The 17,772-nt window shown below is 48.9% G+C and overlaps 1 protein-coding gene across 1 annotated transcript; it reads right to left on the bottom strand.

Annotated features, from left to right (window-relative positions):
• Window positions 1-3,515: 3,515 nt before the first annotated feature.
• Window positions 3,516-8,008, bottom strand: LOC128627722 (peptidyl-prolyl cis-trans isomerase FKBP5-like). The gene is made up of 3 exons (XM_053667157.1): window positions 7,782-8,008; window positions 5,232-5,471; window positions 3,516-4,644 (listed from the first exon to the last, which is right to left on the bottom strand). Exons 1-3 carry the CDS (start codon window positions 7,908-7,910, stop codon window positions 4,537-4,539), a joined length of 477 nt encoding a protein of 158 aa, XP_053523132.1. The 5' UTR covers window positions 7,911-8,008; the 3' UTR covers window positions 3,516-4,536.
• Window positions 8,009-17,772: the final 9,764 nt, after the last annotated feature.

Below are 17,772 nucleotides of genomic sequence, written 5' to 3'. Positions count from 1 at the left end.
ACATGTCCCGGAATTCCTTGCATGCATGGCTGTTGGTGAGACCACAGGACCTTGTGTGAGATTCAGAAAGTGGAAGCAATGCAGCAGCCACATGCTTCTTACATGTGGAAGGTCAGTGGGCAGAGTCGTCTGGCACGTGGTGGGCACTCAGTGAACAGCAGTATGACCTATTTCTGCCTGTGTCTGCAGGACAGCTTTTTCTCCACACGTTTCTCAGCAGCTGATACCACCCCAGCCTTGTCCATGCTGGGCAGACCTTTCAAGATTTTACTCCTTGGTCTTAGGTATGTTAAAAAGGCAGGGTCCCTCCAGGCATGGATATTTAAGTTTCTGAAAAATGAACAGATAACACAGGAAAACCTTTTGCTTTTTCTTGCTCCAACCAGATTCCAAGGTGGAGGGAGGCAAGGATCTAATATCTAGAAAAAAGAATCTGAAAACCACAGGAACCCAACCACTGAAGTTCCTTATCTCAACCTGCAGCATGATTTACAAAGCAAACCACACTTGTGTGTCATGTACAGGTGGATCCCAGCATCTTCACTGCAGTGGGATGTGAGGCCTGTGGCTCTGTGCCTTTCCAGTGCCAGCAAACGCTTAGGGATTCGGAGGGGCTACCGACCCCTCATTCCCTATGCCAAGGGATTCACGCTTCCGACTAGAAAAGGACCTACTTCGGACATGTGTAAGGGCATCAGGTGACCTGGATAACCATGGCACAGTCACTTTACCATTGGTCTTCCCCTCTCTGGGTCTCCAAGGTCCTCAGGGAGCCCCTGCATCATGGCTCTGCTCCACTGTCCCATCCAGGGGTAGCAGTTAGCTCCAACAGGATGCTTCTTGGGATGACACTCAGTGATGTCCCCTTTTTGTTGGGTATTATTCAGGTCACACATAGATTACATGCAGTTAGAAAAGATAAATTATTCAGCTCTGGCCGGGTGACTCAGTTAGGTGGAGCATCATCCTATAAAGCAAAAGGATGCAGGTTTGATTCCCAGGCATGGCACACACCTAGGTTGCAGGTTCGATCCCTGGTCTGGCATGCATGGGAAGCGACCAATTGATATTTCTTTCTCACATCAATGTTTCTCTCTCTCCCAAACCAGAAAGCAAATCCTTGGGTGAGGATTCAGAAAGGAAGAAAAAAAGAGAGATTAGCGATACAAATGCAGCAGCCTCAGAATGAGTGGGCGTTCTCCACATGCTCTCCTACCCCCCAAAGAAACGTCAGACGTGCATGAGAGAGAAATCTCAAAGGGAGCCCCGAAGGTCCCCCAACATTTTCAATCCATTAGAGAACGTCCTTTTCTGTACAGCGCTGTCAGCCATTGCCACTCAAACACGTAAGCAGCCAATGGACGGAAATGACGCACAGCTGGGCTGGGGGATTCTGAGTTTGGGATTCTGACTAATCACCCCACACTCTGTGTGTCTGACACCCAGGTCACCAGTGTCACAGAGGGTGTTCTAATGCGCTGCGCTGAGAGGGGAGTTCGGTGTCGTCACAGAGACCAGTCAGGAAGGACAAAGTGCTTCCCGACACCCCTCCTGCTTTGCAGCCAGGTGCGGGCTGCCTCCAATTACCTGCATCTCAAATTCACAGCCAGGAAGCTGCTCTGGCTCATCTCAAGGTCCCCAGCTTAATTATTATTTGCTTAGGAAATACAGGCAAACACGGGTATTATCTCATTACCAAATGACTTAGCTGCCTAAGGGGAGGAGTATGACTCAAATGCAGAGATGAAGCAAGGAATTCAGAGAATGAAAGGCCTGGGGCCTGCGTCCCCTGTCTAGAGACAGTGCTACCTCTGGAGAAAGGCGCACCCCCTGGGCCAGGCCCACAGCCCCTCCCTTTTGTAGTGTGTGATGTGTCCTCCAAGGCGTGTGACAGCATCTCCTTAGGCCTTCAGACTGTGCGACCATGACTGTCCAATGAAATATGCTGCTTAAGAAGGAATGTATACTTACCACGGGGCATCGGCTGACATAGACTTACTTATATTTCACATTTTTATTAAAGGGCAAATTAAATCTCTTCCCAAATTGAACCTACATTACAATCACTTAAAATGGTCGAATACCCACCGGTTAATGAAAACACAGATCCTCTTGTTTCCTGACTACGTGGTTCACTCGAACACAGACACGTCACTCCTCTGTGTTCAGCCCAGTGTGGACTCACGGTGCATGTCACAGTGCAGAGCAGGGCTACGCTGTCCTTGCCACCTTCCTGTCCCATTGCACTCAGCTGACTATGGTTTTCCAAGCCAAACAACCTTCCCTGAAGACACCTTAAGCAAAACCAAGAACAATGTGAAACCACGTTTCTGTAGTTAAGGAATAGAAAAAAAAAGTGGATCTGAATGGTTTTTTTTGGTTTGGTTTGAACTCACTTCACTCCATATACATCTAAAAGACAGTTCAAAGACACTTGCCAATTTCTAGACAAACTGTGTAAGATTTCCGGGTTTGCTGAAAGAATGTATGAAGCTTCTTTTCCTCAAGTGGTGATGTCACCTTCTGAGTGTTTGCTCGGACCCACCCACTCACCCTTCCCCTCTGTCTCCTCCACACTCTTGCCTGCCCCACCACCCCCGGTAACACAGACACACTTGGGGGACAGTGGCTGGGCTAATCTAATTGTGGACACTTTTCATGTGTTACCAGCAGAAAGCTAAGTGGCCTTTTCAGGATCAAATCTCAGTCTTGGGCTCACTGGGCTCACACTCCCGTCCACAGAGCTGCAAATGCTAAACAGTTGAGCACACAAACAAAATCAATTCCTGCTTTTCATATTTCCTAGGTAAGATTTGGGGCTTTGGGAGGAAATACCTCATGGAAAAACAAAAAAGCATGACTGAGAATCTAAAACAATTTTAGTTATTGTTAATGCTGAAACAGAATATAATTTCATTTGTTCCATGGCTAAGAACCCAGGTATAAAAGGAAATGACATTATTTTTAGTTTTGAATGAGCCGTAACCCCATAATGGAAGTGTTTTGTCAAAACTGCCACAGAATTAAACCGAATCTAAAATATGACTGCCAGCATTCTTTACGATGTAAAACAGTGAGATGCTGCGGCTGAAGTGAGTGCTTTAGGTCGCCAAATGCTTTCCCAAGAGTGCCCCTTAGGTTGTGGGACTAGAAAGCCAGGCTCATCGTGTTCACCAGGAAGGACTAAGATTCAGGGACCTGTACAGAGGTTGAGACCTGCCCTAACTCAGGGCCCCAGTATTAGGGACTCTGAGCTAGATGCACCTGCAGGGGGCGCTTTCTTCACTTCTTCCTCACAACCTGCACCAGCACAGGGAAGTTCTCAGTGCAGGAAGAGAAAGCCCTGGGTGTCAGGTCTGCGAGGAATACCCTAATGCGGGAGAGCGACTACTGAGTTTTCCATCCCCAGAATTTGTTTTTGAAAATTCAGCTACTTAATAATAGTAAAAAATCAAGGCGGATTTGTTTCATGAGAGAGGTTTGTAAATAAGTACCATAAACCAGTGTATGAGCCAGTAAGTTTTAAAAGACAACAGAAAAAGCTGCATGGGTCCTTTGTGGACGTGTAAATACATCCACTCCTGGTCAGAGACGGTACAAGAGCAAGTCGTACATTCTGAACAGCAAGGGTTGGTGTGGAAATCGGGTACTGAGTAACAGCGAGGCTGACAAGCGGGACTGCGGTCAACATTGTTTCCTAAAAGGAGCAGATGAAGGAAAAAAGCACGATTCTGATGGCTCTTTCCACACCTCGGCCTCTCAGAACCTCACCGAAAACACAGAAAACTGACCCAGACACCCCTCTGCTCCCTGTCATTGCTGAAGAGAGTCTCAGGAATGACAGAATTCCTCCTCAGGGACAGGCAGGGGTGGTAGAAAGCCAGCTCAGAGGGGGGCGGGACCACTCAGGAGGGGGCGGGGCTAAGTCTGCAAGCAAGTGGCCTGTGAGGTTCTTGGTGCCAAGTCTGTGATGCTGCTGTGGGCCTGAGCAGCAGGTCCCCTGCTGAGGGGACAGCAGGCCCCTCCACTGTGGCTTCTGCTGGTTAAAAATGCAACAGTCGCATTCGCAGCACTTCAGTGATTTAACACACAGAGCTCCACCCTCCTCTCCCCCATCCATCTGCAGGAAAGGAGGAATTCAGGAGGCCTTCATTTGCAGGTTTCTGAAGTGCTACTGAAATTCTATCACACGTGACACCTAACAGACAGCCCGATGGTCAGGAGCATCCGGGAACCCTGCACTGCACAGTGGACACCGACCTAAACTGAAATGAGCTGGACTTCCGCTGCCGGCCCCACCTCTCCACACCAACGGCCACCTGTTTGTGTCCCCACAGTGGTCCCTCACCTCCCCTCAATGGCAGCACTGGGCGGCAGCAGCAGAGTGTGGCTTTGTGGGGACTACTGGTTTTGCCCTGTGCTTCCAGAATCACACAGACTGTGACAAACTGCACATTGAACACGGTCAGTCCTGAGTTGGGGAAAGCCCGGGGAGCAGGCCGAGTTCATTAGGACTCTTCCCTCCTTTGCGTGGCGTCATACGTGGTCTCTAGCTCGCCCTTCTTCCTTTGCAGGACTTCCTGTTCCTTGTTGATTGGTGACCCCTTCTAATGTCTTCTTGCCCACTGCTTTACTGGCCTCTTCCTGAGGAAGAAATGAGTGAAATGTTCGAGTCATTCCTGGCCCCACCGACCGTCTGTCAAGTCTGACAGGAGAGGGCGGTGCAAGGACTTCATTTCGGTTTCCTGAGTGGGTCAGTCAGGGCTGTGCTGCCAATGGTTTAGAGTGGGAGAGTGTACTTTTCTTTGGTTAAATGACTAGCTCGCCACCATTAAATAATCAAGTCCATGTGACAAAAGAGGGTGAGGAGCGCAGGATGAGCTCAGGATACAGCTCTGTGGCAGGGAGGCTGACCTGTGTGCCACTGGCCAGGAACCTCCAGGGGGAGGGCGGGAGGCTGGGCCTCCCCACCACAGCCCAGCTGCTGGGAAAATCGGAGGTCTCAACCTGCAGGTGTGATTTGGAAAAAACCTGAAGTGCCTGATTTGTTTAATTCCCAGGGAATGAAGTTTCCTTGTGTCCCGCACAGACAAGTCAGTGCCCCTACTTCCTGCTGTTGGTGTAGGAACAGCCCCACCCACCCTGGACCCGCTCCAGCCTCGGGCCAGACCGCACCGCGCTCCCTGCTCCGTGCTCCCGGGGTTCTGCAGGGAAGGGGCTTCTGCACACACCTTGGCGTCCCGCTCTGCGAACTTGGAGAACATGTTGGCGTAGGTCTTGCGGTCCCGCTCGTTGTGCTCCTTCCCCCTCTTCCGGCACACGGAGATCTGCAGCCTCGCGGCCTTGTTCTGGGGGTTGACCGCCAGCACCCTCTCGAAGTCGCCCTCGGCCAGCTGGAACTCGTTCATGAGCAGACGGGCCTCACCCCTGCGGTACAAGCCCTTCTCGTTGGTGCGGTCCAGTCCCAGGGCCTAGAATGCACGGTTCGGTTTTAGAGAGAATGAGTGTAACTAGTGGGCATTTTAAAGACACTCAGTATTTAAATAACTCACTAAAGCTTTCTGGCCAATAACTCACTAATTTGTAGAAAAAGCACACTGAAAGATGGGCTCAAGGTTATTCTATGCTACTGATCAAAATACAACTCACTACCGGAATTAATTTCTGTATTTAATACAATTTCTCTAAGATCACTAAAGGGTCTGGAAGGGGGATCCTGAGAAGTACGTTTTAAAGTTTCATGGAAGGAATCAGTGCCCAAGAATGACTAGGAAAATTTTGAAAAAACAAAAGTAATAAGAGGGCCATGCCTTACCTGAGGAAAAGATACACCACTAAACTACCGACACTAAACCAGCTCGGTCACTGGTCCGCGGGCACAGAGGCCAGTGGGACAGAACGAAGTGTTCAGAGGCAGGTCCTCAGAGCACGAATCGGCTCTGCAGTCAATGGGGCCCAGACAGCAGCCGCCCATGACGGAGATGAGAGTTAGTTCTTACCACATCATAAACACAAAATATATTCTAAACCAAGTGTATTTACATGCAACCCCTCTGAAAATATAGTAGCCTTATTTTAAAATATTAAAAAAAAATAAACCTAGTTGGACTAGGTTTTGCAAGTATTGAATGGGGTTATTTTTATCTTATTAAGGTGGGGAAGACCTTTAACTAGAAAGGAGAAGACGGATTTGAGTATGAAATCAGCAAAACTTTCTTCACAAGAAATATGCTATCAACCAGGTTAAACACAGACAAGAAGGGGCCCAGCACCCTGACTGTCAGACCGCGGGGTGACAGCCATGACGTCCAAGCCATCTCAGTCAGTCGGAAATGGACAGTGTAGTCCAGGCTGTGAACAGGAAATTCACCAAAGTGCAAATGAAAAACAATGGGAAAACATGCAATAAGAAATAAAAATAAAATGTATTGTTGACGATGATATTAGGAAAGAAACACTGATAATGTTCAATGATAACATATAGCATTCAAGGTGAAAATGTGAATGTATTAAAATCATGTCTTTTCACCCAGCATTCCCACTTCGACAATCTGTCCTGTAGAAACAAGCCCACGAGTCAGCACAGGGAGACACTGCGGAGTTTGTAACACCAAATACCCGGGAATCTGTCAAAGGCGGTTGGCTAGATAGACCACAGATGCACACAGTAGGTACTGAATAGATATTTAAAGGGATGAGGCAGAGTTACGTGATAGACTGGTACGATGCAGAAAGATGTGTTTAAAGCTGTATATTCTCAGGTTTGAAAAGCGCACCCATCTGCTCTTCTGTGTGGGAAACACGGAGGGAATGTGTGTGAGACAATGACGGGCCTTGAAGAGACGTCAGTGGGGATTTCACAAGGGACCTTCATGTTCCTGTGTGTGTCTGCAGTGCGTGAATTTTGAATAACTTTACACTATCATAATACAAAGAAAGAAGCAAAAAGCTTAAACAGTGTAATTAACAGCAATGTTTCTTTCTTAGGCAAAAATTTAGTGAGACGTGATAGGAAAGGTACTGATCCACAAAATTAAAAATACCAGAATTCAAAAATGATCTTTCAAAGAATTTGTGAAACAGTGGCTTGTTTTTTGGATCCCTTTCTGTTTACCCTGACGACACACCCCACCATCAGCTGCACCCACAGCACAACACACACGCTCACTCTGAGACCAGACACCTGACGGGACAGGCAGCTGTGCTGGTGGTGCACAGGGACATCGGACACACTGCAGAGGGACACTGGCCCCGCACAGCCGAGTCCTGAAAGACCGGGAGCGGCAGCAGCGGCACAGGTGTGGACAGGGAGAGGGCCGAGGACGGCCGGTGGGCCCCTCAGGGTGGTCTCGTGTGCTCCTGCCAAGGGAGTAAACGTGGTGACAGGGACAGTGGCTTCTCCACACCGCCTCCACCTGAGCAGCTGCCATCGTCACAGTAAGTCCTGAAAGGCTCCAGTCAAACCTGTTCTTATTGAACCGAACCTGAGGAGCTGTAAGTGCCATAGATTTGAGGAAGGTCATGGGTAAAATTTGTTTCATCCTCTCAAACCTTTTATTCCTAATGTATTACTATCAATAGTCTAGGCATCAGGAAAGTCTTTAATTGAAACCCTTCTGAATTTCCCAGTTCCTACTGAGGAACAAATACTCCCAGACATAAATACACGAAGCCAAATAAGAAACCCGCTGACCCTTGGCTGAGAAGAAGGAACAGCAGCCCAGGGGTGAGGGTGGAGGGAAGCTGTGGGGTGTGGGAAGCGCCCCCCACGCCGACTGCACCTTGTCGCAGCACTCCACGGCTTTGATGTATTCTCGGAGCTTCAGGTAGCACATGGCCAGGTTCAGGAAGGCGGCGAGCAGAAAGGCATCTGAAGCTTTAGATTCCTTCTCTGACAAGCCGTACTCCATCTCCAACCAGGTCACGATCTTCCCGTACTGAATCACCGCCTGCACGTACTTGCCTCCCTAGGAGAAAGGAGCTCGGAATTACTCTGTGCAGCTGGACAGGGGGTGCAGGGACCCAGAGAAGGGTCGGCTCAGGCCTCCCCGAGAACCAAATCCTGAAAAGGGAAACCCTCCTCATACCAAACCTGGGGTCTGATCATTTCTTTTCGGTCTGAGGGGCCGGCTCCCCAGGCACTTCCCCATCCTTCCCGGGGTCCTGGAGACCCTCCAGCTGCTTCAGGACACGGAGCACAGGTGTTCCCAACACTCAGCACCCGCTCTTTCCCGGGGGGCAGTCCTCTGTGCGGGGGGGCAGCAGGCTTTGGGGTTTATTCTCTGGTGTTAATCTCTCAGACCTTCAGAAGGTCAGTGAGTAGTTTTAGACTATGTCACTAGTGCACTTAAAGGGACAGTCACCTTTCCCTTTGCTCCTGACCACCAGCACTGCACAGTGGGTACAAGCAGCGGCAGACAACCTGTAAATAACTGGGGCCACGTCCCGGGAGAACCGCACTTACAAAAACAAGCTACAGTTTGCTGACCTACAACAATGGGAACATACTCGGTTGAAAAAGCAGCACCAACAAAAATAACTGTGAAACACAAATTCCAGAGGTGGCAGACAGGAGAGACATCTTTCCCTTAGTCGTGTTTTCACTCTCCCCTGATTTGTAGAATGCGAACATACCGTGAGTAACAGCATGTGACTAGTTCACGTGTGTGAGTCACACACATGCTCTACACAAGGAACCACGGGGCTGAGACGGCGGGTTTCCTGACGTTTCAGGGTGAATGGAAGACAGCTGATGGTAAAACTTGAAAACAGGGGACACGTCCTCCCAGACGGCGGAACCACGGTCAGACCCGTCAGGACATTAAACCCAAAATGACCAACAGCTGGTGTCCGCACAACGTCACCAGGATTCCCCGCCCTCACCCCGGCACACACAGCTCTGTGCACAGTGGCAGCTCCGCTCACACTGCGAACTTCGCTGCGCGACTCAGAACAGAAACATCACAGACTCTGAGAAGGTTCCTGCTCCAACGGACTCAGGGGGCGCTGTAGGACCGCAGCGCCCCCCGGGGGAGGAAGCCCTGGTGTGCACGTCGGTGCAGACAGGGAGACCAGTGCCCAGTGCAGAGCCCGGGCCTGAACCAGGGCAGAGCTGCGTCCCCGCCGAGCGCCCCCTTCCGGGGACAGGAGGGGACGGCACAGCTCCCCAGTTCTGCTCTGAGAAGTCAGTGCGGAAGGGTTCTCTCTGCCTCAGGTTTGTGTTCCAGGCTGTTTGTAAGACCACGACACCAGGCCGTGTCATAATAATTCCTGAAACTCCTGAGAAAACGATGTTGTACTTACTACGCACTGAACTGACGCCCCCATCAATCCCCATGTGGAAGGCCTGCCCCCAATGTGATGTTTGTGCAGACAGGTGTGAGGGAAGGGCCTGAGGTGGGGCCTCATGGTACAATCAGTTCTCCTGTAAGAGACGCCAGAGAGCTCGCCTCCTCTCTCTACCCACCCACAAGCTCCCAGGGAAAGTCACGTGAGGACACAGCAAGAAAGAAGCCACCTGCGACCCAAGGAGAGGACTCTCCTAAGACACCGACCCTGCTGGCGCCCCGACCTTGGACTTCCCGTCTCCAGAGCTGTGAGAGATAAATTCCTCCTGTTTCAGTCCAGTCTCTGGTATGTCACTATGGCGGCCCGACAGAACAGAAACTTTATTCTGTCATGGCCACAGGCTCACTACTCCTTTTGGGGAGCACCACAGAATAAAAAGGATGCAGTCCCCGCCCAGTTTTAGGGCTTGGCATTTTCTTCCCATCACTCCTTTCTCTGTCTCACTGTGAGCTCTCTGAGGACAGGAAGTGTGTCCTGTCCCGATTGGAATTGAGGGTTTAGGACAAAGAGGCCCTTAGTGAAGGTTTGCTGAATAAACATTAAGGTCCAGGGAGTATAACTATGAAACCCAAAGTTCTTCTACCACTGGGGCAACATGGAGCAGATATGAAAGCTGTCGTTTCATTCAGATTAGGTGAGGACACGTTCCCTCTTATGCTACTTCCTCCTTCCTCTCTGTCCTGCTTCACCTTTAATGTACCTACTACCTGTCTGACTATCACCTAACGTGCTCGTGTTGTTACAGGCAAAGAAGAGAAGGGCCAGGGCCGGGGGGAGAAAGACCCAGATGGCATCACTCCTGCAGGTTCCGAATCATCAGAGTGGCAGCGGCCACAGTTTCTCAAAAGGAAAACAAGTAGCAGACTTCACAGTAGCTCCTTTGCATTCACAGAGCATTTGAATTCCTTGGAAGCCCTCCCACACAGCACGATCACACATACTTTACTTAGGTCTCAACTTCCAAGGAGCAAAGATGTTTGTTTTGTGGTACTTCTGCTTCTGATTTGCTAACACAGGAGTCCTCAACCTGGGTGATTTTGGCCCCTGGGACATTTTCAATGTTTAGAGATGTTTCTCAGTTGTCACAACTGGAGGGGGTGCCTGCACCGGTGGCATCTGGTGGGTAGAAGCCAGGAACGCTGCTCTGTCCCCTGCAGTGCACACAAGAGCCTCCCCGCAACGCAGAACCACACAGCCCCAAACGTCAGCAGTGCTGAGGTTGGGAAATCGGCACTGAAACAATGTAGGAAGGAAAACGAGCCAAGATTGACTCTTATGAGGTGTTCTCAACTTAAAATTCTAGAGTCATCAATGACTGGTTTCTTGGTTCAGCAAGGACGGTCAAAACATAGTTAAGCCTGGCTGTCTGTAGAGGGTGCAGTGGTTGAAAGATGATCCTTCACCTGCTTGCTTTGGAAATGATCTTTCCCCACAGAGCACAAGGGGGCGCCAGAAGCCCACCTCACAGTGGTGCCCTCACACTGCCTCACTCCACACTGGAAAAAAGAAACACTAAGCAGGTGTGACAGTCACTGAAGCTCCTGTCCTGCAGAACGCAGTCAGCTAGGGGAGAAAATATAAATCACGTCTGTCACAGTTTGCACAACGCCTGGTGCAACCCCATGTTGTTATCCAGGCTGCATTATTTTTAGAGCCAAGTGAAGAGAGGCCTGTCCTACCCGTTTTCTCTTCAGTGCTCAGGGGCTGATCTGAGGACCTTCCCATCTAAACAGCAAAACTGTTCCCATTTAAAAGCTGACCACCATTCAGCCCTACTCAGGGGAGAGATTTACCCACTGAAGGGTAAACCAAATCGACAGGTCCATGAAAATGGAGCTCCCACGCACTGATGACAGAAATGTCATTGTCATTGCTCTGTCTCTGCCGTCACTCACAGTCTGGATGCTACATGAGTGCAAGGCTCCAAGTCAACCCTCCAGAAACATGAGGCCCAGGAGGCCAGTGTGGCAGACGGAAACCTGGCCGGAATCTGAAAAGGGGATGCCATTCACCCACTACTCTGAAGCCTCACAGCTAAAACCAGGACCACTGCTGGGGTCTTTTATCTGCAGCTGTGCAGGTGCCTCCGGGGGAGTCTGTTGTCCTACAAACTGTTCAGAGACACTCTGGGAGAAGAGTCTTAGGTCAGTGGTTTTGAACTTTTCATCAATTTTCCCCCAATGGATTTGTGTTATGAAAGATTTTCTCTATCAAATTGCATGTTAAAAATAATGTGTTCCATATATGTGACTGTTCATCCAGATTTTATTTAAAGATCAGTCCTTTTAAGAGGTTCATAACATGAAATACACAAACCGCTACTGCAGTTGTGATGCTTAGAAGCAACAAAGTTGAAGTAATTGTATAGCAATGCTTTTTGCTACTGGTCATGAATTCTGGCCATCTTTCTATTTATGTTTAGGAGGCTTCTTTATATATTCAGAGCTGTATGACATGTGGCTTTCCACCATTATTTCATTACCAACAGTGTTCCCTAAAGTTCAGAGTCATCAACAACCAGTAAGAATTTCTATCATCCAGCTGTTTTACTACATTGAGTTGATATAATTCTAGTAAATGCCAAGAGCGTCAACCTGCCTCCCCCAAACTGTTAATATTCTACTTAGAAGTCTTGGGAAATATTAAAAAATACATTTAAAAACTTTGAAGGACCCCAGGTATATAAGTAACACCATTCAAGACCTGTACTCAAAAAAGTTTTTAAAGAAAATTTTCTTTTTATCCCAGTGTACTGTGTATTTGGGGTCTACAAAAAGCCCATTGGTTATCCTACTTGAAAGGTTTAGAAGTATCCAATATACATAATTTTAATTTTATTTATTTATTATTTTTAAGATATTTTTTCAAAGACTTTATTTATTTATCTTGAGAGGGAAAGGGAAGGAGAGAGGAAGAGAAATATCAATGTATGGTTGCCTCTCATGTGTCCCTTGCTTGGAACTGGCCTTCACGCAGGTCTGTGCCCTGACTGGGAATCGAACCGTGACATAATTTAAATTTTAAAAAGCCAAACTTGCAATTCTCCTTCCGGGAATTTATCTGAAGTAATTGGAAACACGAATTCCAAAGTGTATGTGCACCCCTATGTTCATTGCAGTGTTATTTACAATCACCAAGATTTGGAAGCAGGCCAAGTGTCCATCTGTAGATGAGTGGATGAAACAGCCACGGTACATATTTACACAATGGAATACTACTCCACTGTAAAGAAGAAATGTTACCCTTTGTGACAGCACGGTTGGACCTGGATAACATTATGCTAAGTGAAATAAGCCAGTCAGAGAAAGACAAGCACCACAGGATTTCCTTCTCTCTGGGGGTTTAACGTGGAACTGAGGAGATCACACGTCACTAGATGTGACAGGCAAGGGTTTTCAAGAAGCAGTCAGTGACGGAGGTCACTGGGGAATTCCTGAAGATCGCCCACCAAAGCAGGGGTGGCAGGGACCACAGTGGCCTCAGAGACATTAGTCCTCACCTCCGGTCCGTGTCTCTGGAAATCTCTGTATGTTCCCTTTCCTTTGTCCTGTGCTTCAGTGACTTCACAAGACAGTGCAGAATAAAATGAGGTAAAACTCACCCTCTAAATCCCTTCACTGCTTACAATTAATCTAGTTTCTCTTGCTGCATCCCACAAACATGAACTGAGTGCCAACTGTGTACCAAAGCAGATGCTTCAGACTTCGAGTGACCCACTGCTGTCTGGGCAAGCCAGACCTGGTCTGCCTTTACGGAGGGTTACAATCTAGAGCAGGCTGTGTAAAAGATCATTTCTGTTCTTTTGTCATGTTAACCTATTCTTTCTCACTATTTCTTATGCTGTAAATGACAGATGTTTTTAAAAATTGATTTGGGAGAGAGAGAGAGAAACATCGATGTGTCGTTCCACTATGGATGCGTCATTGGCACGAGCCCTGACTGGAGAGTGAACCCACACCCTTGGCTGTCAGGACGGCTTTCCAACCAGCTGAGCTGCCACCGGCCAGGGCAGAGACATGACAGACTTGCACAGGTTCCGGCTTCTTCCCACCCTGAAGGGTGTTGGTAAAACTCAGAATAGGGAGCGGTAGCTCTTAAACACAGAATTTCAACTAAATGTAGAAAAAACAGTGGAAATTAAACAAACAAACAAACAAGGGACTTCCGCCAAGATGGAGGCCTAGGTGGAAACACTTTGTGTCCTCGCACAACCAAATCTAAAAACAACACAGTTTTAACAACAATAAACGCAACCAAACCACACAGAAAATTGACAAAACGGAGTCTGAAAATAATGAACCTCTCAGCTAAACTGGTGAGAGGGGCGAAGCCAGCAGTGGAGCTGGTTGGGCAAAAAAAAATCCCTGACCTGGGCGGTGTGCAGGCAGCCGAGGGCACGGATCCCAGGTGCTGGCTAGCTACGGGCGGACACAGGAAAGAGGCGCGGCTGGCTGTCTGCATTCGGTCACGCATTTGCACGCAGATAAACCAGTGAAGGACCTAGCATTGAGACCATGCAGCACAGGGCGGTGGGCTCGCACATTTGCGCTCAGATAAACAGATGGGGGCGAGCTGTGAGGCTGACTGGGTGAGCAGAGAGGACCACCATTGCTCCCTCTCTGACCCCGCCCCCACATACAGTGTCACAAACCAGCAACCTGGGTGGCCCCGCTCTGGTGAAAACCTAAGGCTCCACTCCTCATATGTAACAGGCACAAACAGATCAAAACATGGCTCAAGAACAACTCAGAGCCCTAGAGCCAATAAATCTAAGCAATGAAGAAATAGCCAAACTTTCAGATGCACAGTTCAAAACACTGGTGATCAGGATGCTCACAGAAACTGGTTGATTTTAGTCACAAATTAGAGGAACAAATGAAGGCTAAACTAATTGAATGAATGGTAATGCACAGGAAACCAATAGTAATGGAAAGGAAATTGGGACTCAAATCAAGGGAGTAGACCAGAAGGAAGGAAAAAATGACCAAACAGAAAAATATGAAGAATCGAGAATTCAAAAAAATGAGGAGAGACTTAGGAACCTCCAGGACATCTTTAAACCTTCCCATATCCGAATTATAGGGGTACCAGAAGGGGAAGAGGAACAACCATGAGTGGAAACCTTATTTGAACTAATAATAAAAGAGAACTGCCCCATTATGGCAAAGGAAAGAGACTTCCAGGAAATCCAGGAAGCTCAGAGAGTCCCAAAGAAGTTGGACCCAAGAAGGAACACCCCAAGGCACATCATCATTACATTAGCCAAGATTAAAATGAAGGAGAGAATCCTAGAAGCAGCAAGAGATAAGGGGACAGTCACCTACAAAGGAGTTCCCATCAGACTGTCAGCAGATTTCTCAAAAGAGACCTTACAGGCAAGAAGGGGCTGGAAAGAAGTATTTCAAGTCATGAAATCCAAAGACCTACAACCAAGATTGCTCTATCCAGCAAAATTTTCATTTAGAATGGAAGGACAGATAAAGTGCATCTCAGATAAGATCAAATTCAAGGAGTTCATCATCACCAAGCCCTTATTATATGAAATGTTAAAGGGACTTAGCTAAGAAAAAGAAGTTAAAAAAAAGAACATGAACAGTGAAAGGACAACAAACTCACAGTTATTAACAACCACACCTAAAACAAAAGCAAATTAAGAGGACAGCTAGATCAGGAGTGGAAACATAGAAATGAAGATCTCAAGGAGGGTTAGCAACAGGGGGGTGGGAGGAGGAGAAGGGGGGAGAAGGTACAGAAAATAAGTAGCATAGACAGTAAATAGAAAACAGATGGGGGGCAAGAATAGTATGGGAAATATAGAATCTAAAGAACTTGAGACACATGGTCATAAACTAAAGGGGGGGTAATGGTGGGGATGGGGAGTAGGGTGGAGGGGAATGAAGGGGAAAATAGAACAACTGTAACAGCATAATCAACAAAAAATAAATTTAAAAAAATTAAAAAAAGAATAAATGACAAAAGGTATAAAATGATGAAAATATAATTTGATAAAAATAAAATAATTCTTCTATGGTACTAAGAATCAACATGACCCTGGCTGCTGTAGCTCAGTGGATTCAGCGCAAGCCTGTGAACCAAGAGATCGAGGTTCGATTCACCATCAGGGCACATGCCTGGGTTGCAGGCCAGTTCCCAGCAGGGGATGCACAAGAAGCAACCATACACTGATATTTCTCTCCCTCTCTCTTTCCTTTCCTTCTAAAGATAAATAAATAAATATTAAAAAAGAATCATGATGAAATTATGAAGATAATTATCCATTCGGAAAAGTCATTACAAATAAAACTACTGGAGGCCATATTCCCAAGCATCCCCTTGAAGGACACAGATCACGGTGTCTCCTCCCAGTGCTCCTCCTCTTACCCCCGCCCACACGCCGGTCCTGACGGCCCGCCCACCTCCGCTCCCAGTGGGGCCCCCCCGCACCGTCTTTCTCCTGAGATGCCCCTACCCGTGTGGTCTGGTTGGCTGAGCCCCGTCCAGCTGTCCCACCTCCCCCTTCTCCCTCCACAGGGGAGGGGAGTGAGCACACGAGTCAGGTCCTCCCGCCCCTCACGGCCTCCTTTCCTCCTCACTGCCCGGCTCACCGGCTCCTGCAGATGCAGGTGAATAGATAAGGAAAAGAAAACAAAATTGTGCCCTTGTCCCTGAGTGATGAGGGTTGAATGAAGCCACGCATGCTCTTGGTTACAGGGGTCGTGGTTGATTTGCCACGTCCCCCGGACACGCTCACTTCCTGCAGACCCCGCGATGCCTATTTCTGGGTCAGTGACACAGAATCTGAGCCTTCGGCCTCCACCAGTCTCGGAAATGGGGGAGCTGGTCCCAGATGCAGGACGTCATCTGGGAGGGGAGATGCGGGAGGGGAGCACAGGCACTGATGGGGGCAGAGGACACAGGGGCACCTTTGGGTGTCAGATCTGCTGAGCGCTCAGCCTGTGCCTGGGGAGGGAACACTCCAAGCCAGCGACTTTCAGCTTTTTTCATCTCATGCACACACAAACTAATTGCTAAAATTCCGTGGCACACCAAAAAGAATGTTCTATTTTTGCCAATCTGACAAAAGGATGAGTATAATTTTCATTCACTCACACACGATGGCTAGCGTTGTGTTGGCTGTTGTCACTTTTAATTTGACAGCCTGAGGGAAAAGAGGTCAGTGCCCCTGACTAAACAGTCAGGTAAAGCATGTTTTAAAACTCTTGCAGCGCACTGGGTAAAATCGCCGTCTCAGAGCGCCCCCTGCAGGTCAGCCTCTTCTCCATCCTGCCTGACTGTCCTCTCCGTGGCTCCAGTTGCTCCCAGACACCTCTGCCCTCCGAGTGGGAAGGAAAGCTTTACTTGCCCTGCACCTGGAGCCTTCCTCCTCCTTGGAGTCCTTTTCAGGTAGGCGTTTCTTCAAAAGATTCCTGAGTCGTTTGCATTCTGAGTTCAATGTTCATTCTTTCACTTCACAAATTTGATGTGTTTCTCAGAAACATCGATGGCCCACCATGTGTTCTTCTAATTGTCAGGAGAGGGACAGGTCCCCCCCCCCATTGATCCCTTTGCCCCTCAGTCCCTGTGATCCTCTCCCTGCGAGTCCTCACTGTTCCTTCCCCCCCCCTCCACAGGTTCCTCAACAACATGTCCTAGAGAACAAAGGGATGGGGAGAGTGTAACATTTGGAAATGTGGATTTATCTTGCTGTTGATGTTTAAATGATCCACGCATCTCACTTTGGGTTGTGGCAGTAGGCCACCTGGAGCCAACCGTGACACTAAGGTCAGTGAGTACAGGTGTGGTTCTCCGGGAATTACCGCTAACGCTGCCCTCGGTTGTACCAGCCCTGGGTCCAGTCGCTTCCCACACCCCATCTGGACCCCTCCTCTCACAACGGGAAGCAGACGGCCTTCCAGCTGGGCTCCTGCTGCCCCTCATGCCCGTCACCCACATGACAGACACAGTGGCCTTCCCACTGTGAATCAGGGCGCGTCCTCACCGCCACCTCCCACGCAACACTCCAGTGTCCCCCTCCTCGGGCAGAGTGAACTCCCCGCCCCTCACCGCTGCCTGCCAGCCCCTCAGGACAGGGGCCCCTGACCGTCCGGCCTCTTCCCACCACTCTCAGCCCGGCTCACGGGTCCTGCTCACCTGGTCCCTGGACACTGCCCGTCCTCACGCAGGCGCCCGCCCTGCCGTGACTCCCTGTGGGCCCCTCCTCTCCAGGGACCACATGGCTGCTCCTCGCTCCACTCAGGTGCTCAAGTGTTCAGGGTCACGTCCCCAGGGACGTCCTGGCCAACAAACTGAGAATATGCTCTGCTGTCCTGCACCCCCAATCCAGCCCACACATGTTTTTCGCCACAGCAGTTATCGCTGATCTTAGAACAAATCTTGCTTATTGCGAGTGTCACTGAAATACAT

The sequence above is a fragment of the Artibeus jamaicensis genome, unplaced genomic scaffold, assembly GCF_021234435.1.
Source record: "Artibeus jamaicensis isolate MK-2021 breed Jamaican fruit bat unplaced genomic scaffold, CSHL_Jam_final contig_1305, whole genome shotgun sequence".
Classification (NCBI taxonomy): Eukaryota; Metazoa; Chordata; class Mammalia; order Chiroptera; family Phyllostomidae; genus Artibeus; species Artibeus jamaicensis.
This window is presented reverse-complemented; position numbering and strand designations above follow the sequence as displayed.